The sequence below is a fragment of the Bos indicus genome, chromosome 6 (genome assembly GCF_029378745.1).
Source record: "Bos indicus isolate NIAB-ARS_2022 breed Sahiwal x Tharparkar chromosome 6, NIAB-ARS_B.indTharparkar_mat_pri_1.0, whole genome shotgun sequence".
NCBI lineage: Eukaryota > Metazoa > Chordata > Mammalia > Artiodactyla > Bovidae > Bos > Bos indicus.
In genome coordinates, this window is record NC_091765.1 from 7,851,205 (window position 1) to 7,879,061 (window position 27,857).

At 38.4% G+C, this 27,857-nt stretch overlaps 1 protein-coding gene across 5 annotated transcripts in view; it reads right to left on the bottom strand.

Moving 5' to 3' along the window:
• LOC109560231 (bifunctional heparan sulfate N-deacetylase/N-sulfotransferase 3) overlaps nt 1-27,857 on the bottom strand; it is a 188,176-nt gene that overhangs the window by 74,883 nt on the left and 85,436 nt on the right. For all 5 annotated transcript variants that reach the window (XM_019962273.2, XM_070791019.1, XM_070791021.1 and 2 more), the window contains 2 exons: nt 6,895-7,080; nt 1,981-2,109 (listed from right to left, as the gene is read on the bottom strand). In XM_019962273.2, coding sequence (XP_019817832.2) covers nt 1,981-2,109; nt 6,895-7,080 — 315 coding nt within the window. The remainder of the gene's footprint in view (nt 1-1,980; nt 2,110-6,894; nt 7,081-27,857) is intronic.

Here is a 27,857-nt window from a genome sequence, read left to right on the forward strand (position 1 = left end):
TACAATACTACTAAGAATTTCTTAAGTGCCAAAGCAACTGTTGTTTAAAAAAATCAAATAAGCGATTACCTGTTCACAGTCCCACTGCTCTTTGATGAAAGGAAATAGAAAACATTAGAATTTTACAGATTGTAGATTAAGGAGTCTTAAAATTATGGTGATAATGTTACCATATTAAGAATATTTTAACTGAGTTTTCAGTTTACAATCAGGCATTGGTTTAACTCTTTGGGTTGAACTGAGGGAAAAAAAGAAGAAAACCATATGAGATGATTCCAAAGAGACTTCTATTTGTAAAGAAGATAGAGAACCAGGTTATTTATGATATATAAATCAGAATTATTTATATTTTTGCCAGTAGGAAGGTTAATAAACTTCCAAAAGGCCAAATGCCATACAAATTCAGACTATAGTGATTTTTGGATATATGTGTTGATTTTGCCCAAAGATGAGTTACCCTTACTTACTTCTATCTCATTTTCTAGGAGCTGAGAAATAGTTAGCTATTGAATACTAGTAGACAATGAAAAATATCTGCAATTTTGATTGCAAGACTGGTAAAATTAAGGTCAAGAGAGGGTTCTTAGAACTTTTTTTCTCATTTGGAGAATTACATTTTTTACACTGAGGAAACCAGAAGGGAAAGAGACACGTGTACCCCAATGTTCATCGCAGCACTGTTTATAATAGCCAGGACATGGAAGCAACCTAGATGTCCATCAGCAGATGAATGGATAAGAAAGCTGTGGTACATATACACAATGGAGTATTACTCAGCCATTAAAAAGAATACATTTGAATCAGTTCTAATGAGGTGGATGAAACTGCAGCCTATTATACAGAGTGAAGTAAGCCAGAAGGAAAAACATAAATACAGTATACTAACGCATATATATGGAATTTAGAAAGATGGTAACAATAACCCGGTGTACGAGACAGCAAAAGAGACACTGATGTATAGAACAGTCTTATGGACTCTGTGGGAGAGGGAGAGGGTGGGAAGATTTGGGAGAATGACATTGAAACATGTAAAATATCATGTAAGAAACGAGTTGCCAGTCCAGGTTCGATGCACGATACTGGATGCTTGGGGCTAGTGCACTGGGACGATCCAGAGGGATGGTATGGGGAGGGAGGAGGGAGGAGGGTTCAGGAGGGGGAACACATGTATACCTGTGGTGGATTCATTTTGATATTTGGCAAAACTAATACAATTATGTAAAGTTTAAAAATAAAATAAAATTTAAAAAAATCTTGAATATTGCTGACATTAGGGACAAATTTACAATAAACAAACACAGGTTTACATTTTATATCAGTGATTTTCAGAAGGGAAATAAAAATCCCTTCTTTTCCTTATACACCTTACTTCCATTAGTTATTTCTCATAAACTCTATGACACTTGCCTCAAACAGAAATACATACAAATGGTTCCTTTGGGAGCTGGCACCTTGCTATTAAGAAGTAAAGGAGAAAGAATAGTAGTAGCCCGACAGAAGAGGCTGCTCTGCCCTGGCCTGAGACAGAGCAAAACAAGAACTAACATGAATGTTTCAGCAATGACCATATTTGCTTACCTAATTCCTCTCCCATTTCACTTCTACTTTTACTTTAAGTAAGATAAAAATAGAGGTATAGTCACCTAAATGAAAAACTGGTCCCATTAGGAACAAAAGAGTTTCATAGGTGAAAATTTTATTCTGCATAAAAGCAAGAATATCTGAATTTTGGTCACTTTCCAATGCAGAGAAGGGCTTGCTAGAGCCCTTCCTTGGTTCTTCTGTAAGTTCCTCATCTCATTACTACTTGAAGAATTAGTTTGCCCCCATTACTAAATGTGGTTCCATTTAGTTATTAATTACTGTTTTATAACTGAGCCTTCATATTGACTTGGCTGATAACTACCAAAACCCTGGCCTGTTTTTCATCTGTTTTGTCACTTTTCATTATCTATTTGAAGAAAAGCTCAAAGTACTTACTGGGTTGAGGACCACAGTGAAGAAAAGTTCACCTCCCTGAATACTCTTGTCCAGCTCTTTAGGACCTCCTGGATATTCTTTATAGAAAATCGTGTGAGTGAAAAGCCCACAGGTTTGTCTCGGAAGAACCTGAAGGAAGAAAGAACAAGTAAGGAAAAAATTCCCTTCAATCAATTAATATGCTGACATAGCTTCTTCCCTCATGGAAGATAAAGTTGGTATCATTATTCAACTCTTTACTGTGGTGGTTTAGTGGCCAAGTCATGTCCAACTCTTGCGACCCCATGGACTATAGCCTGCCAGGCTCCTTTGTCTGTGGGATTTCCCAGGCAAGAATACCGAAATGGGTTGCCATTTCTTTTCCAGGGGATCTTCCCAACACGGGGATCGAACCTGAGTCTCCTGCATTGCAGGTGGATTCTTTATCTCTGAGATCCTTCATCCCCCAATTCCTTCATAATTTGGAAAGTGGGGATGAGATCACTATGGGAGGAATACTGAAGACAGTGGAAGAACTATATGAAAACTAAGACAGACTTTGAATTATTTTAGCCACTTATCTATTTTAAATCTCCAAGTCATTACTTCTGTTATGAAACCTAGTATGTTCCAGCATCTTATGAAATAAAACAAAAAAAGTAAAAATGAAATTTAAACATATTGGATTTGCCTGTGCTATACATTGTAATTCTAGTACGGCAAAAAATTTAAGGATAATACTTCTATCAAATTCTACACATGCATTAGAAAATGAAGTCAATTAGTAACCTAATATGAGTCTTAGGAAATAACATTTTAAATTAGAACAAATATTTGAGACACAAGTCATAGTTTCTGCTCTACTCTGACAGGACCACTGTAGGTTGTAGTAATAGCCCCAGATTCTAAGTCTGAAGACTGCCAGTTCCAAGAGAAATAAAGAGATTATGCATTTGGTTAGCAATTTTTATAATGTATCACAAACAAAATGATAAAAAGGTCACTTAGTAAAAAGTATTCTTTTATCTTTTGTATATAGAGCCATTATTTATTTCAATTACACATATTTATGATAAGGATTTTTTTTTTTCAAATTCTTACGACTTTCCTGGTAAAATGGCAGTATAATTCTAAAAGGGTGAGCAAAAGCTGTGCAAGCTGGTATAATCTTTAGCTAAATTTTATTTAATGACCTCTTTATCATCTGCATTTATCATTATTTACTTGAAGTGGTAGAAAATAAATGAATATATTTAGGAAAGATACAAGTTTTACAGAATTTTAAAAAGGCAAGTCTTCAGCTTATTGTCCTAAGTAATCAATCTTCAGTTTTTTCTGTCTTGATTCTTAAAGCACAGTTGGTTCAGTTAGTGTTGTCAAAATATTACTGTACAGGACTCCCCATGCTTTGCAATTCCCTAGAAATATACTGGCTCTTTTTCTTTCATTTGAATGTGCATTATAATAAATTTCAATCTAGTCCTTGAAAGTTTTCTTAGAAAACATGATTCTCAGCTCAATCAATATATTATATATTGCTGTGTAAATCAAAACTGAACATATCCTATTTATTTTGGTAAACTGGTTAAAGTTATATCCTTAGAAGCTATTTTATCTTGATGAGATCATTCAGAGAACTTCAGATTAATTGCAGAGTATTAGCTCTGATGATGTTTATGTTTAAAAGCATTATATATTCTCATAATGTTATACACAGAATCAACAACAAAAGAGAACTAAGTGCCAAAATATTCTAACCAAATCAAATATATTCCTTAATAACTTATAGAAATACAATTTCCTGGAAATAGCAGTTATTTCACAAATACCAATTCAAAATTCTATGCAAGTCCAGGTGGGAGAACACAATGGTATATCCTTTATATTCAAGAAGGATTTAAAGTGTATGGAAGGTAGAGAGAATTATCCCAAAGCTAAATAATGAAATGCCTACATGTAATTAAATGCCAGGTTAATTTTACATTTTAAATATGCATGATTCTGAGTCACTTTTAGGATTTAGTTTGAATATCTTGCTTGAAAAACTGTGGTAACATAAAGAGCCAACTTTGGGACTTGATTATCTAGCTGATTCTATGCAATGGAGAGAGACAGAAGTGTATTTGAACAGAGGGAAGAGGAAGTGTTAGGCTTTACCCTGCAACTGTGGGGAGGATCATGGTTGCTGAGAGGATGAGAGTCACTGTGAGCCCTAGGAGGGTCAGTGGGCCACCGAAGGAGGCTGAGGAGACCATGAGTGTGTAGGAGGCTAATATCCCATTGCTTTGCTCCCTCATTCCAGTGCTACAGGACACTGAACATGTTTCCGGAAATAGCTCTCTTGTGTTAGATAAGGAATAAGAGAGGTTTTAGGCATTCTGCTCTCTAGAACTGTTTCTGGGAGTGTAACACTATCAAATTCAAACTCTCATATATTGATAAGCCCCTGGAAACCTTATAGCTGCTGATCCTAACTAACTAGGAGATGGTTATGAAAACCATAATCACAAGAATCTCCGCTGCTGCTGCTGCTGCTGCTAAGTTGCTTCAGTCATGTCCGACTCTATGCCACCCCATAGATGGCAGCCCACCAGGCTCCCTGTCCCTGGGATTCTCCAGGCAAGAACACTGGAGTGGGTTGCCATTTCCTTCTCCAATGCATGAAAGTGAAAAGTGGAAGTGAAGTCGCTCAGTCATGTCCGACTCTTAGCGACCCCATGGACTGCAGCCTACCAGGCTCTTCCGTCCATGGTATTTTCCAGGCAAGAGTACTGGAGTGGGTTGCCATTGCCTTCTCCAAGAATCTCCGCTAATGGACCTAAAGCCAATATCCTATATGTAAGGCCTGAGTTAGGGCTTCCCTGATGGCTCAGTGGAGAAGGAAATGGCAACCCACTCCAGTTTTCTTGCCTGGAAAATCCCATGGACGGAGGAACCTGGTTAGGCTACAGTCCATGGGGTCGCATCTGCCTGCAATGAAGGAGATGTGGGTTCAATCCCTGGGTCAGGAAGATCTCCTAGAGGAGAAAATGGCAACCCTCTCCAGTATTCTTGCCTGAAAAATCCCGTGGACAGAGGAGCCTGGAGGGCAATAGTCCAAAGAGTCGCAAAGAGTCAGAAATGACTGAGCAATTGAGCACGCATGCACAAGCAAGGCCTGAATCCAGAGCAACTGCCAATAAGCGTTCCTGGTAAATGCCACCCATGAGGCTGCTGGGAGGATTGGTGGGAGTCTCTACCAGTGGGTATCTCCATTAGAAAGAGTAAGTAAATAAGCAGGTCTGTAATCTAATTGCTTTGAGGTTTCTGGCTCTCTTCAGAGAGTCACATTTAACAACCAGGGATTAGGATGGGATGTCTTGGTTTTCCATCAGTTCCTTCTGAATTGCCCTATAACACAATAGGACTGCAGCCTCATAGTCTCCAGTTAGGGCACAAACAGCTTGAAATGTGGTAAGTCTTTATGTTCCCAGTGGAGTTACAAGATGATATGTTATGGGAATTCAGAGGAGAATAAGACCAGTGTAGGCCGGACCCAGGTGTTGAACTGCTAGACATACACCAAGGTGCTTCATGTTCTATAAGATACGGGACTTGATACTGAGGAATAAATGGAATAGGAATAGGTAGAGAGTGGTCAGAAAGTCTTCCAAGGTTGAAAGGGTGACAGAGGTATGGACACAGTGATACTGCTGCAGATCTTTTTGGCTGGAGTGAGTCTGTGCTAACTACGGGAAAATAGGAGCTAGAAAGGCAGACTTAGTTTAAATTGTTTTTAGGTCCCTGCAGAGCAAGTTAAAGGGTGTGGAAACAACTGGAAAGAATAGGTTAGGAAGGTCAAGGTGAAGGCAGCATTTTAGGATTAAAAGGTTGGCACTGTCCATGGGATGGACTGTGGTAGGGGGTGGATAGAAGCTGTAAATAGATGAAATAGGAATCAGCCCTGTGGTTTACAAATAAGAGTAAAGGCAATAAATATTACAGAAAGAGATAGGTAGTGAATATTACAATATTATGAAGGAATTATTGATGGAAAGTAGAGACTTGATTGGACATGGGGTGGGTAGTGCAATGTTCAAATCGCTAAAACTGAATTAGGAATAGCAGGACCAATAGCTGGAATGAAGGGAAGATAATAGGTTTCATTTGAGGTGGTTTCATGAGTTTGATTTGTAGACAGATCATCAAAACCCAGATGATCAGAACATGGGTGTGATCTAAATGTGTGTCTAAACGTGTGTCTAAATCAGGAGACCTATGCCTAACACCACAGTACTCTTTAGACCTTCTGATTTGGGGAAAAATTAGGATTTTTTCCTAATTACTTACTTTGAGAGGCCTCACAAAGTATTAAGTAACAATATCTTTTGACAATATATATTTGTCACCAGTGTAAAAACACAAAACCAAATAGAGACACTTCGGAGAGAATTTGACAATAGATAACAAATGACTTAACATCATCTCTCATTTGTACTCTATATTATGACTTGTTAATAATTATGCAGGACATGTGGCTTCTTGTAAATACCTGAGATTTTTTTTTTTTTAGTCTGACATTGATAAAGAGGACAGTTTGGCTTGTAAAAGAGTGGCATGGTTAATATGCAGAGAGACGGTGTTAGTTTTACATGCTAAGTAACTGAAGAAATGATGGCTTCTATAAATTATCTGCAAGTTAGATGTAATGTCTCCTTAGTGGTTTGACATCAGTGCCTGCTTATTAGCAGTAGTGTCAGTAAAATAACACTTTAAAGTTATGTTTGAAGAACTGAAAAAAAAGTGACTGTAACTGAAACATCCTTCGCTTGGATCTGAAAACTATGCTTCCTGCTGCATGGAGCTTTCCCTCTGTTAAGCTGTTAATACGTCGCTCTTCTCTTTGCTTCTTTCTGGCAGAATGTGGTGTGCCCTACCCAAACCACAGATGCTCACCATGATGTTTTTGTGGATGAAGCCCCTCCGGTATCTAGCTGGCTTCAGGTGTGGATATTCTTCAGTGCTGGTGATTCTAATATTCCAAACCTTCTTCCAGGCTTCATATAGCTGAACATGTACAGGATAGACGCCTGAATGGTGAGGGGCCACTGCATAGCCCATGTCAGTAGGAATGCCATGCTCCTAAGACCAAGCAGATGTTCGTTAGGATGTGGGAAGATTGATCGGCATCCTATTTTTACCCCAGGATTTTCACATATGCTATAAATACATTTGCTTCAGTCCATCATTACTTAATTATATGGTAAAATTAAAGTGATGAACATGAAGACCTCTAGACTTCATGAAGCCCGACAGCCATCCCACCAGTCTCAATGATGATGGGTTTGTATTAAGAGGTGGTGAGAAGGACTGGCGACTTTAATGAATAACGTGAAAGAGCCTGCATTCACTGTATCCTGTAGCGGCCACATCCTCTTCTCTCCTCACCATCTCAGTAACTTACATGACAAACACTTACTGTAAAGAACACTCAGTACTTCCCACAAAATAAAACCAACGCTTCCAAGAGGGACAGAACACACTCTGCATTCATTAGACTTGCTAACAGGATTTTACTTTGCCTGTATCCCAGTTTCTACCAACTTTCCCGCATTTCTGTTGGTTTCTCAAGGAGAGGGCCAGTAACAGACAGTGTCCCCTGCCATGGTAGAAGCACACACTTTTGACTAGAAAATGCAGTAAAAATTTTATAGACCAATTTTCTTTGAAGCCAAAGCTTGGTTACAGTGAAGTAGGAAGTACTGAAAGAACCTAACAATCTGGAAACTGAGTCGATTTGAAATCCAGCTTTGGTATATAAAATGAATCCAGCTTAAAAATTTTCTAAATTAAACACTCACACTCCCTCTCTGTCCCCCTTCTCTCCCAGCTCCTCCTCCTTCTATTCACTTGGTCCTGACCAAGTCTCGAAATTCCAAACATAAATCTATGTGACAACTGGGCTATTTTGGAGGGGGCTTGAGACAACTTTGTATAATTGTAATTATTCTTCTTCATTTCAGATGGCCCACTAATGCTAAGTGTCTTTTGCGTATAACATGAAATGCCTTTTAATAGAAGAATAGCTTCAGTGGCAGACATGTATTTTTTTCTCCTAAATGATATTTTATTTTTCTACTTGTATTTTTCAAAAGTTCCACCCAAATAGACTTGAATTAGTTGTGGTTTTTCTTCATACCAAAGCACAATTTCACATACAGAGAACCATAGTATCAGGAATTATAGAAATATGCTACAAATGGATATGGATAAAATGGAAAAGGCATGGCAAGTTTTGCTTTTCAACCTAAATATTAATAGGAGGTGAAAGAAGTGTCTGAGCACCTAAGCACAGAAGGCTCATGGGTTGCCAGTGATTTGTCATCCCTTAAGTATCTATCAGATTCCTTAGTACGGCAGAAAAGGCTCTCAAAATTTGGTCCCAACCTACCTAACGTAGATTATTTGCATTGCATCCTATTTGCATTCATCTCCCCACCCTAATTTCTGATGATTCCCTTTACATCTTTGCTGTACATTGTACATTTTATCTACCTAACTGGAATACCCCTTTTCTCTTAACTTGTAAGTCTTCATCATTCAGAACTCAGCTCAGTCAGCTGTAGTTTAGGATGCTGGAAAGGGAGCTGCCACACCGTTGCTGTGAGGAAGAGAATGGGTGGACTGAGAGATGGAGTGGATTATACTTGTGTTTCTGAAGGGTGGAAGGGAATTTCCATGTTCTTCACTGTATTTGCATCTTTGCTAGAAATTACCATAACTAGGCAATTATTATCTGGGCTTCCTAGGTGATGCTAGTGGTAAAGAACCTGCCTGCCAATGCAGGAGACATAAGAGACACGGGTTTGACCCCTGGGTTGGGAAGATCCCCTGGAGAAGGAAATGGCAACCCACTCCAGTATTCTTGCCTAGAGAATCCCATGGACAGATGAGCCTGGGGGGCTACAGTCCATGGGGGTCACAAAGAGTCAGACACAACTGAAGTGACTTTAGTATATTAGCTGCTGCTGTTAAGTCACTTCAGTCGTGTCTGACTCTGTGCGACCCCATAGGCAGCAGCCCAACAGGCTCCCACGTCCCTGGGATTCTCTAGGCAAGAACACTGGAGTGGGTTGCCATTTCCTTCTCCAATGGATGAAAGTGAAAAGTGAAAGTGAAGTCGCTTGGTTGTGTCCGACCCTCAGTGACCCCATGGACTGCAGCCTTCCAGGCTCCTCTGTCCATGGGATTTTCCAGGCAAGAGTACTGGAGTGGGGTGACATTGCCTTCTCCAAGCATATTAGCAGGCAATTATTATTATGTCATTTAGAATCAGAAGCAGCAATTGAAGAAATAGTGAATAGTAATTTCCCAAAACTGAAGGGATACTGTACATTGTACAGGGATCTGAAGTTTAACAGATTAAGAAATCTGTTAAACTTCAGAGCAAGGTAAGTTTTAAAAAAATCGACATTTACAGAGCAAAGCTGTAAAAACTAAAAGCAATGATAAAGTCTTAAAAATAGCAAAACCAAACAAAAACTTTTAAAGGGGGGGAAATGTGATTGACAACTGACCACTTGATAGAAACACTATAAATGTGAAGAACATGGAATAAAATCATTTTTAACCAAAAAAAATTGAATTTCACACAAAGTGAATTGAAATACTTCTTTTTTCCCCCTTGGTTTTTAAAAACTCAAGCTATGGCATTTTTTTTTCAACTAAAAATTACCAACATATACTTTGTGTTAGAAAAAGTCAGTGAAATATTTATCTAAAGTGGTTTAAGAACAGGGATGTAGTGATAATGGACCAGTGGAAAGCAAGTGAATTTCAACCACAGAAATTTAAAGGAAAATGGTGAACAATTACAGGTAAACAGCTTTTAAAAGGGTATACGAGGAAGCAAGAATGAAATTCACAATGACAGGAGTGATGTTATAAAATTCAAGTATCTCAAATGTGTGAGAAATTATGCTGACAGAAAGCTCAAGGTAGTTTTTAAATACCTGTAAGTGGTCAGCTATCTCTTCAGAACACCGTGTTAGGAAAGGACCGTCCAATACAGCAGAGACATTCCCCTTATTTTGGGATATTTCCCAGGCAAGAACACTGGAGTGGGTTGCCATTTCCTTCTCCAGGGGATCTTCCGCCTAGGGATCGAACTGCATCTCCCGCATTGGCAGGCGGATGCTTTACCACTGCACCACCTGGAAAGCCAGAATATTCCCAAATATTTGCAAACCAACATACCACAATTTCTGTTTTTAGTTCTAGCTCTTATCTCTAAAGAACTACTGAGGTTCTTTAATCTCATCTTTGATTTGTATGCTGATGCAGTGAGGCACTGAGGCAAACTCCACTCTGGAGTCAAACAGATCTTGCCATTTCACTCTAGCATTTACCACCTATGTGGTCTTTGGAGAATGATTTATGACCTGTAAACCTCACAAGGGGTTTGGAAGAAATTCAGTAATATAATACATGGAAAGCGTTGAGTATAGCTCCTGAAACACGATGCACATTCAATGACTGCTGTTTAGTACTGTTGTCATTATTGGCCTGCCTCCATTTTTAAATACGCTATCATCCTCCTTAACTCAATGATATTAACTAGATTACACTAGATAGTACCACATGCCCATGGACGATGTATCTTTTTGAAGCTGAGTTTTGGGCCATGGCCATGATAAAAAGCTAGTGGTGTGTGTGTGCTCGGTCATATCGGACTCTTTGTGACCCCGTGGACTGTATGTAGCCCACCAGGCTGCTCTCTCCATGGGATTTCCCAATCAAGAATACAGGCATGGGTTGCCATTTCCTCCTCCAGGGGCTCTTCCTGACCCAGGGATCAAATCTGTGTCTCAGCTATAATGTGGAATTATGAAAGTACTGGGCCACCCTTTGTCTGTCAATAAAAGATAGGCCCTTTCTCCTGCTTTCACTGTGGACTTGGGGACCCCTGATCTGTCTACCCTCAACCAATGCCATGTGGCTCCAGCCTGTGAATCACTGAGCATTCTTTAGTAGGTGGTCTCTTTTAAAAGAGATGAAGGCAATATAAATTGGCCCCCAAATTTGCATTCAATACCAGGAAGAACACCTGAAATATTATTGCACAGAAAAGTCTGGGCTAAGATTGCAGGTTATATGTTCTGGAAGGCAGTCTATTATGTTTCAAAAGATTTATTCCTTATGCTAAACTCCTGATCTCTTCCAATCTTTTTTTTCCTTTTCCAGATCTTTTAATTTGAAATTAAGTACACTATTATTTTGGAATCTGGGTCAAAAAGTCTAAGAGAGTAGACATTTTAGATTAAAAAGTTAATTCTCCTTATTCTTTTCATTAATCGTTGATTGAAAGTAGCATCTTAGATATAGCATCTGTAATCAAAATTTCCCTAGTAGAGGACATGGGCCAAAAAGTTGGGGATTATGTTTATGTTACTATAAAATGTATGTTAAATACTTAGAACACCAGTGGGATTAATTAGTCTCACAACTGAACTCTTCAACTCTACCTCTCGAGCTCTACCAGACAGGCTCTTTCCCCAGGGTTCCTCCATGTGACTAAATAACATGATCAGTTATCAACCAATGAGTTGCTGTGTCAAAAGACAGAGGCTATTCTTGACAGGTTTCTTCATTCTTTTCTTAATCTAGGTCATTATCATGTTCTATCAGTATGTCTCTAGTGTAAATCTGAAACCTATCCACTTTTCTCCAGTTCTAAAATCAGCATCATCATCACTCCCTTAATCCAACCTGCCATGTTATTCCATGGCCTCCTAACCATTCGACCCATTTCTGCTCTGTGTGCTTTCAATCCATCCTCTACATAGCAGCCGAGTAACACTTTAACACCCAAATATGACCTGGTGACGTCCTGCTCAAAATCCTTCCACGGTTTTCCTTGGCACTTAAGATAAAACACAAAATTCATAGAATGGTTGTGAATCTTGCACGGTGTGACTTTTGCTTCTCTCTCTTGCCTGGTTTTGTACCACCCTCCACATTTTACTGTATTTTAATCACGTTAATTTTTGTTGAAAGTCACCAAGCAATTTCCACCCTCAGCATCCTCCCACTTGTGATCTTGCCAGACTAGAATTTCCCTACTCCAACTCTTCACTTAGATAGATTTGATATCTCTCTTAGTTCCTTTATTTGTGATATGTTCAGAGAAGCCTCCACTGACAAGTCCCAATCTAAACTAAGTCCACATTAAGACTTCTCTTAGTACTGCTCATCTTTTTTCATGGTACACAGCACAGGTTGTAAGGGAATATTCCTTCATATAATTATTTCCTTGCTTTTAATAAGTACTTTACAATTTTTCATTCACTTGTTTTGGTCATGTGTCATGATCACTGCTGTGCTCAGGCTTTCTCTCTTGCAGAGCATGGACTCTAGGCACCAGGGCCTCAGCAGTTGCAGCACACGGGCTCTGTAGTTGTGGCCTGTGGGCTTAGTTGTTCCATAGCATGTGGGATTTTCCTGGACCAGGGAGCAAACCCATGTCCCCTGCATTGGCAGGTGGATTCTTAACCACTGGACCACAAGGCAAGTCCCATATAATTGTTTCTTAATGTTTCTCTTCCTCATTAAACAATAAGCTCCATGAATTCTGGGTTCTGTTTTACCCACTGCTATAAGCCCAGTGTCTTGCCAACAACAAGCACTCCAATAATATTAATGAACAAGTGTGTGAACTGATACTGACTACCTCCCTCCAATTCTAATTTTTACTCTCTCAATTATCTCAAACTGTCAGTTCTCTGCAGAATGGACATATGGTAACTCGCAGAGAAATTTAACACCTATAAAATTAACACCCATAAAAGTAATACTTCAAAACACTTTTGAGACTACAGTTAAAGATTATTATTCAAGTAATAAACATTTATTATTATGAATTTATATTTACACTGTATAGAATTTAAAATTTCAAGATTTTCCTAAATCGTATATTCGGATGTTTCCACATGCAAATATGAAGATAACACAATTTTATTAAGCAAAAAGTGATGTGTTATTTCTCAGAAAAACTTTCTCAAAACCAAAAGAATAAAAGGAATAAACTGGTAGTCATGTATTTGAGAAACATGGTAACTTCATTCCTGAAGAAATAGTTGTTTATTACTATCCTTGATTGACTGATGCTTTTGAACAGTGGTGTTGGACTCTTGAGAGTCCCTTGTACTGCAATGAGATCAAACCAGTCCATCCTAAAGGAGATCAGTCCTGAATATTCATTGGAAGGACTGATGCTGAAGCTGAAATTCCAATACTTTGGCCACCTGATGCAAAGAGCCAGTTCATTAGAAAAGACCCTGATGCTGGAAAAGATTGAAGGTGGGAGGAGAAGGGGACGACACAGGACGAGATGGTTGGATGGCATCATTGACTCAATGGACATGAATTTGAGCAAGCTCCAGGAGATGGTGAAGGACAGGGAAGCCTGGTGTGCTGCAGTCCACGGGGTCACAAAGAGTCAGACACAACTGAGCAACTGAAGAACAACAACAAATCCTTGGTAATATTTCTTATTTAAATTCTTGCTAGTAATCAAGAATGGTACTTTACTTTTTAAAAATTGTAGTTGATTTACAATGTTGTGCCAGTCTCCGCTGTACCAGCAGAGTGACTCAGTTTTATACATATATACATTCTTTTTTAAAATGTTCTTTTCTATTATGGTTTATCCCAGGAGATTGGATTTAGTTTCCTGTGCTATCCAGTACTCTTGCCTGGAAAATGCCATGGATGGAGGAGCCTGGTAGGCTGCAGTCCTTGGGGTCGGGAAGAGTCGGACATGACTGAGCGACTTCACTTTCACGCACTGGAGAAGGAAATGGCAACCCACTCCAGTGTTCTTGCCTGGAGAATCCCAGGGATGTGGGGGCCTGGTGGGCTGCCGTCTATGGGGTTGCACAGAATCGGACACGACTGAAGCGACTTAGCAGCAGCAGCAGCTACACAGTAGGACTTTGCTGTTTATCCATTCTAAATAATAGTTGGCATCTGCAAACCCCAAATTCCCAGTCCATTCTTCTTTCTCCCTCCTTGTCCCTTGGCAACCACAAATCTGATCTCTGTGTCTGTGAGACTGTTTTCTGTTTTGCAGATAGGTTCATTTTAAACTACATATAAGTGATATCATATAGTATTTGTCTTTCTAACTTACTTCACTTAGTATAATGATCTTGAGTTGCATCCATGTTGCTGCAAATGGCATTATTTTTTTTTATGGCTGAGTAATACTCCACTGTATATAGGTACCATATCTTCTCTATCCAATTCATCTGTCAGTGGACATTTAGGTTGTTTCCATGACTTGGCTACTGTGAATAGTGCTGCTATGAACATAAGGGTACAAGTATCTTTTTGAATTATAGTTTTGTCCAGGTGTATACTCAAAAATGGTACTTTACTTTTAATATTTTCCTCTATTTAAATCCTTCTAAAGAGAACATTTTAAATTTCCACTAATGACCTAAAAATCTGCTGTCTATTTCCATATTTTTCAGATTAGCAAGTACAAGAACTAATGTAATAAAAAATGCACAATGACAGGAAAGCAAGCAGACACTCTGAAACAAAACAAAAACAAACATTCTACATTCTATAGTTGGAAGAAAATCTAAAACTTCATTACAAAGTAATTTCAAAATACTTCTAAATGCTTTTCTCGAGTTCATTTGGGTTAGAATGTCCCATTTCTTCAGTATATAGAAGTTAATGCTTTGTTTAACTATCTTATAGTATTGAGAATTTACATTTACAGATAAAATGGGCTTCCAATAAAGTATACCTATGTTTATATTTAGTAGTATATTTTGGAGTTGTTTCTAGAAGAAAATGGTTTGCTTTGGTTTTTAAACTGGCTTCTTTAAAAGCTGTGGCTGTATAAGCTATTATTTCACACAGAAAATAATGCATTTTTTCAGATAATAGGAGCTTGTTTGGAGAAGTGGAATTAAAACCTTTTCACTAAAAGACATATACATATACATACACATATGCATGTATATACACGTACACACACATTCCCTTGAATTTGAGAAGAATTTTAAAACATCTAAAGAGTGTTTTCCTAAGATAATACTAATGATCGACACGTGACCTTTTAGCTTATGAGAACCTGTGAGGCCTCCGGCACTGGGAGTGGTCCTGTAGCAGTTGCTGTAACTCGGGGAGGGAAGTAAGAAATGGAATCGATGGTGGCCCAATGTATGTAAAGTTACTATTTAAAGGAATCGTATTTCCTTCTTCATCTAGAACCAAACTAGGCAAGTCAGGATTTATCTTTAGGTTAGGGAATTAGGTTTGGTACTGAGTGCTAAGAGTGTAAATATTAGAACACATTCCTGTGATTAAATGATGGTATTTCTGGCATGCTATGTAATGAAAGATCTTAAAAGAAATAACTCCTTTAGTAAAGGAAGCTGAGTTTTCATTTTTTTTCAATTGTGAATTAAAAGGGTTGTGCAAGTAATCACTAAGATTCAGATTTAAAACTCTGTGTTTTTTTGACATAATCCTTGTGGTGTTTAGAAATAGTCTCATATTTGGATGCTAAATATAAATGCACTATTTTAAATCCATGATCTAATCTTAAACTAACATGTATAATTTTCTTCTTACATATTTAAGGAAGTGATAACACCCTAAAATGTGATAGGCATATTTACATAAATCTGGTTAGTATTTATAGATTTGGCTACTAGATTTCTTTCTAGTTTTTCAGTGTGCTCTTTAATTCATAATATAAATTGTTTGCTGGCTGGTATGTGAAAAATCTTCAGTGATGATCATGGTGTTTTTTAGATTTGGTTTATGAGTTTAAAATCATCCTCTGTTGGCAGCTGTTGTATAACTAAAAAACTGGCTGGTCTTCATCATCCCTGGTTGCTGGGAGGTAAGCCCTAAATCCTTGGAATTTTCTAAGTGATAGGAATGTCCTTTATTCATAGTGGATTCCTGAGACCAAAGATCTGAATTTATGTTAACAAAATGACTCAGTTCAGAATTTAGCCAGGCCTGAAAGACCAAACATCCGATTAGAGAGTTGGGGCATTGAGCCAGCTTATATCAACCTGACCTCTAGGCAGGGGAGGAGACTCTGATACTGACTTCAACCATGTGGCCAGTGACTTAATCAATCATATCTATGAAATGAATAGATATGATTGTGTGTATGTTAGTCACTCAGTCTTGTCTGACTTTTTGCGACCCCATGGACTGTAGCCCACCAGGCTTCTCTGTCCATGGGCTTCTCCAGGCAAGAATACTCGAGTAGGTGGTCATTCCCTTCTCCACGGGATCTTCCCAACCCAGGGATCAAACCTGGGTTTCCTGCATTGCAAGGGGATCCTTTACCATCTGAGCCACCAAGGAAGCTCCTATAAAATGAAACTCCAACAAAGACATGGAACACCAAGGCTGAGGCAAACTTCCCCAGTTAGTGATATTCCTGTGGGTCCAGAAACCCCAGGAAGGTGATGGTCTTTATCTCACAGTTTGGAGTTTGAAAAAACATGACTACAGTAACAAAGGGCTTCCCAGGGGTTCAGTGGTATAGAATCCGCCTGTGATATAAGAGGCATGGGTTTGATCCCTGAGTTGGGAAGATCACCCTGGAGAAGGAAATGGTAACCCATTCCAGAATTTTTGCCTGGTAAATCCCATGGACAGAGGAGCCTGGTGGGCTACAGTCTGTGGGGTCACAAAAGAGTCAGAAAGGACTGAGCGATGAAACAAACAGCAACAACAGTAACGAAAGGTACAAAAGTCTTTGGATAAAGGTGTTAATAGTGAGATCTTGTTTTTATAGTAATTCATAAAACAGAGGTATGACCTTATCACTCTGAAGTCACTCAGATCTGGAGAGTCTAGTGTTTCATTAAGTATACAGTGAGAAAAGAATCTTATTTTTCCCATGTTCAAAGACAGCCATAGAGGGAGGGATGGATTGGAAGTTGGGCATTAGCACATGCAGACTATTATATATAGCATAGATAGTAACAGGGTCTTATTAATGTAGCACAGGGAACTATATTCAGTATACTGTGATAAAGCATAGTGGAAAAGAATATGAAAAAAATACATATACATGTATAACTGAATTACTTTGGCATATAGCGGAAATTAACACAGCATTGTAAATCAACTATACTTTGATAAAATTGTTTTAAAGGTAAATAAAGATAGTCAAACCCACAACATAAAACGATCAGTGTTTACCAGGGAATATCGGGGATGGGGAATGACAGTGTCATGGAGGAAGCACAAATTTAGAAGTTCTGGGCTCAATCTTAGTGCTGCCCTTCATTAGTTATAGCACCCCAGCAGGTTACACAGCTTCACCAAACCTCAATTTCTTTATTTGCCAAGTAGGGGTAATCAATTATCTTACGGTATTGTAGAAAATAAAACATACAAGCAACGTTAGAGGTCAAGTGCCATTTGACTTCCTTTCATCTTATTAACATTATTCTCTTTCTTATTGAAACAATAAAGAAACAAAAGCAACAAAAGTAAACTAAGAATCCTTCCTCCAGTTCTTCTAGTTCCCCCCCAAGACTGAGGATTCTTATTTGAGAGAAAACATCCCTTAAAAGAAGATATGGGGGCTGAAAATACACATTATCAATCTTATCTTAAAAAGAAGTTTTATCAAACAGTATACATTTCTTCTGGAAAAAGTAATTGATATTGTATGTAAAGTAGGAGATTAAAATATCCTTGGTGAACCATAAATTTGATAAGGCCATAATAATGACATCGGCAAAAGCCCTTTCTTGACATCAAATATTCCTCTTCAAGTATCCTAAAAGAATAGCTGAATTATTTGAAGAACTTTAATGAAATTTAGTAAGCCTTAATGCTTTAAGAAATTCCAGAAACACATATAAAACATCAAATCACTAAGTCGTGTAACAGAAACTAACATGGTATTGTAGGTCAGTTATACAATGCAGCCGTGAAATGAAAAGACACTTGCTCCTTGGAAGAAAAGCTATGACCAACCTAGACAGCATATTAAAAAGCAGAGACATTACTTTACCAACAAAGGTCCGTCTAATCAAAACTATGGTTTTTCCAGTAGTCATGGTGTGGATGTGAGAGTTGGACTATAAAAAAGCTGAGAGCTGAAGAATTGATGCTTTTGAACTGTAGTGTTGGAGAAGACTCTTGAGAGTCCCTTGGACTACAAGAAGAGCCAACCAGTCCATCCTAAAGGAAATCAGTCCTTAATATTCATTGGAAGGACTGATGCTGAAGCTGAAACTCCAATACTTTGGCCACCGGATGCAAAGAACCGACTCATTGGAAAAGACCCTGATGCTGGGAATGATTGAAGGTGGGAGGAGGAGGGGACGACACAGGACGAGATGGTTGGATGGCATCACTGACTGGATGCACATGAGTTTGAGCAAGCTGCGGGAGTTGGTGATGGACAGGGAAGTCTGGCGTGCTGCAATCCTCGGGGTCGCAGAGTCGCACATGACTTGAGCGACTGAACTGAACTGAACGGCGAACTATACTTCAAAAAACAAACGAACTCATAGAAAAAGAGATCAGATTTGTACTTATCAGATGTGGGGGGTGGGGGAGTGGGAATTGGATGAAGTCAGTCAAAAGGTACAAACTTTCTAAATAAGTACCAGGGACATAATATACGACATGATAAACATAAAAGTTGTTAAGACAATAAATCCTAGGAATTCTGATCATAAGGAAATATTTTTTATATCAATATTTCTTTTATATCCATATGAGATGAGGGATGTTCCCTAAGCTTATTGTGGGAATCATTTCATGATGTATGTAAATCAAATCATGCTGCACTCCTTAAACTTACACAATATTGAATGTGTATCAATTGTATCTCAATAAAACTGGAAGAAAAAAAAGAAATCACAGAAGCAAAAGTTAAGCTAATAATTTAGTACCAATAAAGAAAGAGGGTATACATACTTAGCTTCATTTTCATTTTAACCTCTAAGAAAGAATTATTTTGGGGAGAGTGATTGATTTTCTTCTAGTCTCCCCTAATAATTATGTAATTTATTTCAAGTGAGTTTCCATTTAACAGAGCATACTGTTTTCCTCTCTTAGAGTTCCCTTCAGAATTTCTGAAGTGTCATCATATCTTTGTTAAATGTCTCATAAATAAATATACCACTAAAGGGTACACTTTTGTAAGAATACTCAACAGAATGATGTAAACACTTTTACTTTACACAGGCCAGGTTGATTTTTTTTTTTTTTTTTGAATTGCCAAGATTTCTTCAAATAAACACATGAAGGGGTTTATAGAAATGTAAGAAAAAAAGAATCTATGAGGCTTTACTTTTTTATGCTGTAGCAAAATCACTGAAAATAAAATTTTCTAGAGACACAGTGAAGGAATTGGAGGGTTTAGTTTAATCCAGCTTTCTCAGAGTTTGAAGTTATGAGTTTACTATGGACCTTCAGGGTCCTTGAGAAGTAATAACGCTATAAACAATTCAGGGGCAGGCTTAAACTCCCAGAGTATTTGCAAACACATTTAATCTTTTTGAAAATATATAAAATTGAATAGACTAGGAATCTTTAAGACTTCATGGTATTAACTTTAACTGAAGTAATAATACTGACAGAGTAGAAAAGTTGATACTGATCTTTGTTATAACTACTGCATACGGTCTGGTATTTATAATAAACATCAGGACAGTTAATACTTGGGTGATAGCTGCACAAATGGAAGAAATTGCACAAATCATATAAAGAGCAATTAAAAGAAAAACATTGTAAAAATCCAGATTCTAATATTCTGAATTTGTTTAAATATAACTCTTCAGAGAAATAGTAACATTCCAGTCATGAGGTTTTTGTAATAGCAATCAATAACAGTATCAGTGGCATGGGCAACGTTCAGTTACACAAACCATGCTGGTTACGTGGGCTCTGGATCTTGACCGGCCTGAGATCGAACCCTCTCCCCAGTTTTCACTGGCTGTGTGATTTTAAGAAAATTACATATGCTCTCTGAGGCTCACTTTTTGCATTTTAAATATGGGAATAACTAGGTTTACAGGTGTCTGGATGAATGGAGGATGCGTGGAGAGCACCAAGTTCAATGTCTGGTCGCTATCTGGAGCTTGAAATGTTCTCTTCTTACATTTCCTCTGGAGAGCCAAGAACCTTTCTCACTGAAATGCAAGGTTCTGTTTCACGCAGGGAAAACAGAATAATAGAATTTCAAGTTGCACAGCTTTCCCTCTCTGAGCATAAATTAAAGGAAAAGAACGAGGAGTTGGGGAGACTAGTTTGGATGCTGCTGCAGTGATCCAGGTGTGGGATAAAACATTTGGAAGTGGAGAGGAGAAGGGAAGTTTTGAGATGGAGCAGGAATAGTGCAAAAGAAAACTCATAGAAAATACTGAATAACTGGGAACTTGAAGGGGGAGTTACAAAAAGGTGAAAATAGACACAAAGTTAGCAGTTGTATAGATTTTATTTTTATTGATGGATTCATCATATTCAGGGTTAACACTCAAAATATTTACCAGTCAACATGCCATCCACTGATTGGTCAGACCTGGTGCCAGCTGTAGAACTGAAGCTGGATGTTGGAGACTATGAGCCAGGCCCTCTGAGTTGCTGAGTAGTTGGGAGGCTTGGAACATGTATGGGGAGGGTCTAAGGTGGTACTGGGGGTATTGACATTTTCAATATTGTAATAACTGGCATGGCCATACCAGTACTTTTAATGTGAATATTAACCCTGATAATATATCCCTTGCTCTCCTCTTCTTTGTCTCGCCCTCTCCAAGTTCCTTCAGCCATTCTTTTCATGAAATAAATTATATATTTCACCATCTTGGTCATCCTGCGCTGAATAATGGCTATTGGCTTTCTCAAACTGTGCTGCTTCCTTTGGTCCAGAAGCAATCTACCAGCTCAGAGTTGACTTTGTGAATTCTGGTTTAAACTCTATTTCTACTAGGATAATTAGAATTATACTTTGTTTTCAATATCAATAAAATGACAGCCTAATGTCCTTCTTTATAAAGTGCTTCACTGAAGTGAAAATGATAAAATTCATTCATTCTCTAGCTGGCAAGCAAACTAATTAAAAGATTATTATATATTCCTTAAGCCAGCAAGTCTTTCAATATTTTTTAAATTACAGTTTGATACTGTAATCTTTATTTCCATTTTAGAAAGTTAATGTGCTCAGTAGCCTAAGAAGTTGCATAATGGGCACTAGACATGTCAGATAACGTAAAGTGGCAGGTTCTGCTGAACTTGGAAAACGGGGGAAAAGACACTGTGTGAAGGCATAATGATGATGCAATCAAAATGTACAATCCTGCCTAAGATTTTGTTTTCAGGATCCGGAACAGTGTTTTACAGCTACCAATTTTAAAAGTATTGTCATAACAGTGCTAGGTATCACTGATATTGGTGATGAGTTCTATGATAAAAATTTCTACTGATTATTTTATCTCTAAAAATTAAACTACCATAATTCACTAAAATTTAAATCCAAGTTTCCAGTTGAGAGTATATATACTGATGATTCTTTTGATGCTTAAATGCAGTAAGTTATTTTATTTTTCTAATGGAATTGTATCCAATTTGAAAAACTGTATAAGATATTTCTACTGTGTTATAGGTCAATAATTAATGTTACAATTAATCTTTGCCTCAGAAATAGTACCTTTCAAAGAAAATCCCCTGTTGAAATTTCATCTTAGTACCTGAATCATCCCATATTTGATAACTAAAAATATTTTCTAATCAACCTCTAAAGCTGTATTTCCTGATGGCTATAATCATCAAATGCAAGTTTGCTTAGAGGATTTGGTTGACCTTCCATAGTAAGCAATTAGACAGAGCTTTCAAAGCTAAATTAAAATGGACATCAAATTCCCGTGTGAGACAGAAGTGTCTATATTGTGCCGAAGGATTAATAGATAAGATGTGTTTGCTAAAACTCAATGAAAATCGCAAGCGTTTGGCTGTAGATGGTGACAGAGAGGATCCCATCAAAGAGTCTTACATCATAGTCTCAGATTCGCTTAGTTGGAAAGAATTTAAATGTCCTCTAGCTAACTGCTGTGCATGTTCAGTTTTACCCATGGTGTCTAGTCTTGTTTGAACGCCCAGTGGCTTCCTTGTCTGTGCTTTCAGTTCCTTCACTGTGAAACACTCATGCTCCTCTTTAAATTTAGAGCTCCCAAGCTGGTGGAAAAAAGCAGAGTGTGACCCAATTTCCAAATGCAATATTAGCACAATACCGCTTGTTCCATCTAGTGAGTGGAGAATTGAGGCAGAATTTCCTCCAGAACAGTTTCTTTGAATTAAAGTTGATTCTGTATCTCGCAGCAGTAGAGACACAGACATAGAGAGCAGACTTATGGACATGGCCAGAAGGGAGGAAGTAGAGGGTGGGATGTATGGAGAGAGTAACACGGAAACATATATTACATGTGTAAAATAGACAGCTGATGGGAATTTGCTATAGGACTCAGGGAACTCAAACTGGGGCTTGGTATCAACCTAGAGGGGTAGGACGGGGAGGAAGGTGGAAGGGATGTTGAAGTGGGAAGGGACATGGGTAAACTTATGGCTGATTCATGTTGATGTTTGGTAGAAACCAACAAAATACTGTAAAGCAATCATCCTTCAATTAAAAATAAATAAATTTAAAGAAAGTACCACTGGGAAAAATAGAAGTGCCATTGAACTAAAAAAAAAAAAAAAATAAAGTAGACTCTGTATGGGGCTGTAAAGTAGACATGATGGGGCTTCCAAGGTGCTGCAGTTGGTAAAGAATCAGCCTGCCAGTACAGGAGAGGAAAGGGATGTGGGTTTGATACCTAGGTTGGGAAGATCCCCTGGAGTAGGGAATGGCAACTCACTCCAGTATTCTTGCCTGGAAAATTCCATGGACACAGGAACCTGGCGGGCTACAGTCCATGGGGGTCGCAAATGACTGAGCACACACAACCAACTTGTGTTATACATGATAAATGCCGGTCAGTCATGTGAAAAGTTCCCCCGATGCAGTTGTTTGTCTTCTTTCCCAACATGTTATAAACTCTGCCTAGCTCAAGGAGCATTTGGGAACCTAAGGGAAATGTTGCCCTATGGATTTCACCTCTAGTTCTCAATTTCCCTGATGTTAGCAGAAGTCCCAGATACCCTCTTGGGTTACCAGGCAAAAGAGAAATCTAGACTTATACCTGTGAATTGGTTTAGGAGGCCAGTGAGGACGCTTGGAATCACAATTTATGCGCTTTAAAAATAAAAGAGGATTTCTGGTTTTAAATTCTACCACTAGTGAGCTTTATCACCATGAGTGGGTCACTGTCATTTCTCTGACTTTCCAGTGTTGTTCTTCATAGTGTGAGAATAAGTATGCCTACAATTCAGAGCTGCTGTAAGAATTTAAGGAAATAATATAGAATATATAAAAAAATAAAACCCTTGAACTTTTCTTATTGCATCTTTAAATTTAACAGCAAAGCAGCTTTGTGACCAATGCCTTAGTGGGCATTAGAGAACACATACTAGAAAATGTAGAATTCACATGAACCAATGTCTTCCCCAATATAAAATAAGCTTTTAAACTTGAGGATCTTTGTCCCTCATACCTGTCACTCTAAACACAGAAACCCAGGCAAAAACTGAAGATGGCAGTTTTATGATACTGAATATACTGATAATAAAAACAACAGCTGTTCTCCACTGTGTGTTATATACTAATCACTGTTCCCCAAAGCTTCTGTTCTCTTTCACGTTGTTATGACCCAGGAGGGAGTGATCCTGGATCCAGTCTCTTTTTATGTGTGTCTTCTCCTGTCAAAAAAGTCAATTGATTCTGTATCTGATTAAACTTTTATGAATGTTCTCTGCTGCCTCAAGACCATAATTTGGGTTGTCAACCTGAAACTAGGAATGGCATTTTTAAGAAATGTCCTCTGTTTAACATGTGAGGTTAAGAATGACCAAATTTCAAATGTGAATTATTCTTTCAATTCATGATCATTTGCCCTGGAATGTGAAGTCAAGTGGGCCTTAGGAAGCATCACTATGAACAAAGCTTGTGGAGGTGATGGAATTCCAGTTGAGTGATTTCAAATCCTAAAAGATGATGCTGTGAAAGTGGTGCACTCAAAATGCCAGCAAATTTGGAAAACTCAGCAGTGGCCACAGGACTAGAAAAGGTCAGTTTTCATTCCAATCCCAAAGAAAGGCAATACCAAAGAATGCTCAAACTACTGCTCATTTTCATTCATCTCATATGCTAGTAAAGTAATGCTCAAAATTCTCCAAGCCAGGCATCAACAATGCGTGAACCGTGAACATCCAGATGTTCAAGCTGGTTTTAGAAAAAGCAGAGGAACTAGAGATCAAATTATCAACATCCGTTGGATCGTGGAAAAGAGCAAGAGAATTCCAGAAAGACATCTATTTCTGCTTTATTGACTATGCCAAAGCCTCTAACCGTGTGGATCATAATAAACTGTGGAAAATTCTGAAAGAGATGGGAATACCTGACCACCTGACCTGCCTCCTGAGAAATCTGTATGCAGGTCAGGAAGCAACAGTTAGAACTGGACATGGAACAACAGACTGGTTCCAAATAGGAAAAGGAGTACATCAAGGCTGTATATTGTCACCCTGCTTATCTAACTTATATGCAGAGTACATCATGAGAAACGCTGGGCTGGAAGAAGCACAAGCTGGAATCTAGATTTCCAGGAGAAATATCAATAACCTCAGATATGCAGATGACACCACCCTCATGGCAGAAAGTGAAGAGGAACTCAAAAGCCTCTTGATGAAAGTGAAAAAGTTGGCTTAAAACTCAACATTCAGAAAATGAAGATCATGGCATCTGGTCCCATCACTTCATGGCAAATAGATGGGGAAACAGTGGAAACAGTGACAAACTTTATTTCTGGGGCTCCAAAATCACTGCAGATGGTGACTGCAGCCATGAAATTAAAAGACGTTTGCTCCTTGGAAGAAAAGCTACGACCAACCTAGATAGCATATTAAAAAGCAGAGATATTATTTTGCTAACAAAGGTCCGTCTAGTCAAAGCTATGGTTTTTCCAGTGGTCATTTATGGATGTGAGAGTTGGACTATAAAGAAAGCTGAGCACTGAAGAATTGATGCTTTTGAACTGTGGTGTTGGAGAAGACTCTTGAGAGTCCCTTGGATGGCAAGGAGATCCAACCAGTCCATCCTAAAGGAAATCAGTAGTGAATATTCATTGGAAGGACTGATGCTAAAGCTGAAACTCCAATACTTTGGCCACCTGAGAAGAACTTACTCATTGGAAAAGACCCTGATGGTGGGAAAGACTGAAGGTGGGAGGAGAAGGGGATGACAGAGAATGATATGGTTGGATGGCATCACCAACTCAATGGACGTGAGTTTGAGTAAACTCCGGGAGTTGGTGGTGGACAGGGAGGCCTGGTGTGCTGCAGTCCATGGGGTCACAAAGAGTTGAACATGACTGAGTGATTGAACTGAACGGAATAATATTGGCATATGTTGATTAATTCATCCAAGTCATAACAGAATACTATTATTCCAGATAATGTTCTGTTTTCAGGGGAATATAACAGCGAATGTAGTCAAATATGCCTTGGTAAAATTTTTTTTGAAGACTACCAAAACAACAATAACAACATACCTTGAAATCTTCTCTATCACTTCTTAGTTTATCTTTTATTAGTACTTTCTTATATTTTGTGTATGCATTTTCCTCTTTTAAAAATTCCTTCCTTTCTCCACAGATTTAAAAAGAAACTACAAAATAATTTTCTTCTCCATATCCTCTCTTGCTGATTAACATTGCCAATATCAGCAGTCTTTTAGATTTCTGAAGATGACAGAATTACTGTTTGCTACATTGAGGGGATTTTTAGTGCTATTACAAACTGTGGCAATGTTTATCCACTTCTACGTGCTGTTTACTAGTCCTATAGGGAAGAATGGTGGCTCTCCATCTCACAGGAGTTTGCAAATACTGTCAACATATTCAAAATACTAGCATGTAGGGACCTATTTGTGTTTTATTGACAAAATATCAGTGTCTGTAAAATGTGCACTTGAAGCCATTTTCTATTTTGGGGAGTAGTTTGAAGTTAAAAGGTAAATATGGGCTCCTGATGCTACCCATAGTATTTGGTCTTCTATATTCTTGTGGAAAAATCAGCGTGTTTCACAAATTCTAAACTTTTGTTGTACAAATTCGAGTAAGATACTATGTGAGTCAACTATTCAAACCTCCTGGGGCTTTAGAAATTTATGTAAAATACATTTCATGTTAATTGGGCAAGTGGCCATCAGCACTTTCTTAAATTCTGATTAACCAAAAAAACTGATAGTTACATAACTGGGGGGCCAGCCAAGGGAGATATAACATGTGCTCTTCTTTCCACAGAGTTCCATATAGTTTCAGGGTTTGGAGACTATAACACTGGAAAAGGCAAAATTGCAGGAAACCTCAAAATTGAGATTATGCTTCAAATTAGTCATTTCTAGTTCTGGTGCATGTTCAGTCGCATCCAACTCTTTGCGACTGCGGACTGTCACCCACCAGGCTCCTTTATCCATGGGATTCTCCAGAAAGAATACTGAAGTGGGTTACCATTTCCTCCTCCAGGAATCTTTCCAACACTGGATCGAACCAGCATCTCCTGCATTAGCAGGCGGATTCTTTTACCATTGAGCCACCTGGGAAGCCCCTAGTTCTGGGGTCAGGACTTCAAATCTATAGAAAAAAATATTTGGTCAAGGGAGTGGTTATATTTTAGAATTTCCCAAATCATATCCAAATTAACTAGTGTAATGTATTTTAATTCTTTTGCACACTAGCCTTAGACTACAATTAGTAGGATTTACCTAGAAATACAGTACATGAACAACACTACGCCAGAGCCTTTGACTGTGTGGATCACAACAAATTGTGGAAAATTCTTAAAGAGATGGGAAAAACAGACCACCTGATCTACCTCCTGAGAAATCTGTATGCAGGTCAAGAAGCAACACTTAGAACAGGAACAACAGACTGGTTCCAAATCGGGAAAGGAGTACGTCAAGGCTGTATATTGTCACCCTGCTTATTTAACTTATATGCAGAGTACATCATGAGAAACGCTGGACTGCATGAAGCACAACCTGGAATCAAGATTGTCAGGAGAAATATCAATAACCTCAGATATGCAGATTACACCACCCTTATGGCAGAAAGGGAAGAAGAACTAAAGACCCTTTTGATGAAAGTGAAAGAGGAGAGTGGAAATGTTGGCTTAAAACTCAACATCAGGAAACTAAGATCATGGCATCTGATCCCATCACTTCATGGCAAATAGATGGGGAAACAGTGGAAACAGTGACAGACTTCATTTTTGGGGGGGCTCCAAAATCACTGCAGATGGTGACTGCAGCCATGAAATTAAAAGACATTTGTTCCTGGAAAGAAAAGCTATGGCTAACCTAGATAACATATTAAAAAGCAGACCTTTGTTATTTTGCTAACAAAGGTCCATCTAGTCAAAGCTATGGTTTTTCCAGTGGTCATGTATGGATGTGAGAGTCGGACTATAAAGAAAGCTGAGCGCCGAAGAATTGATGCTTTTGAACTGTGGTGTTGGGGAAGACTCTTGAGAGTACCTTGGACTGCAAGGAGATCCAACCAGTCCATCCTAAAGGAAATCAGTCCTTAATATTCGTTGGAAGGACTGATGCTCAAGCTGAAACTCCAATTCTTTGGCCACCTGATACGAAGAACAGACTCATTGGAGAAGACCTTGATGATGGGAAAGATTGAAGGCAGGAGAAGAAGGGGACAACAGAGGATGAGATGGTTGGATGGCATCACTGACGCGATGGACAT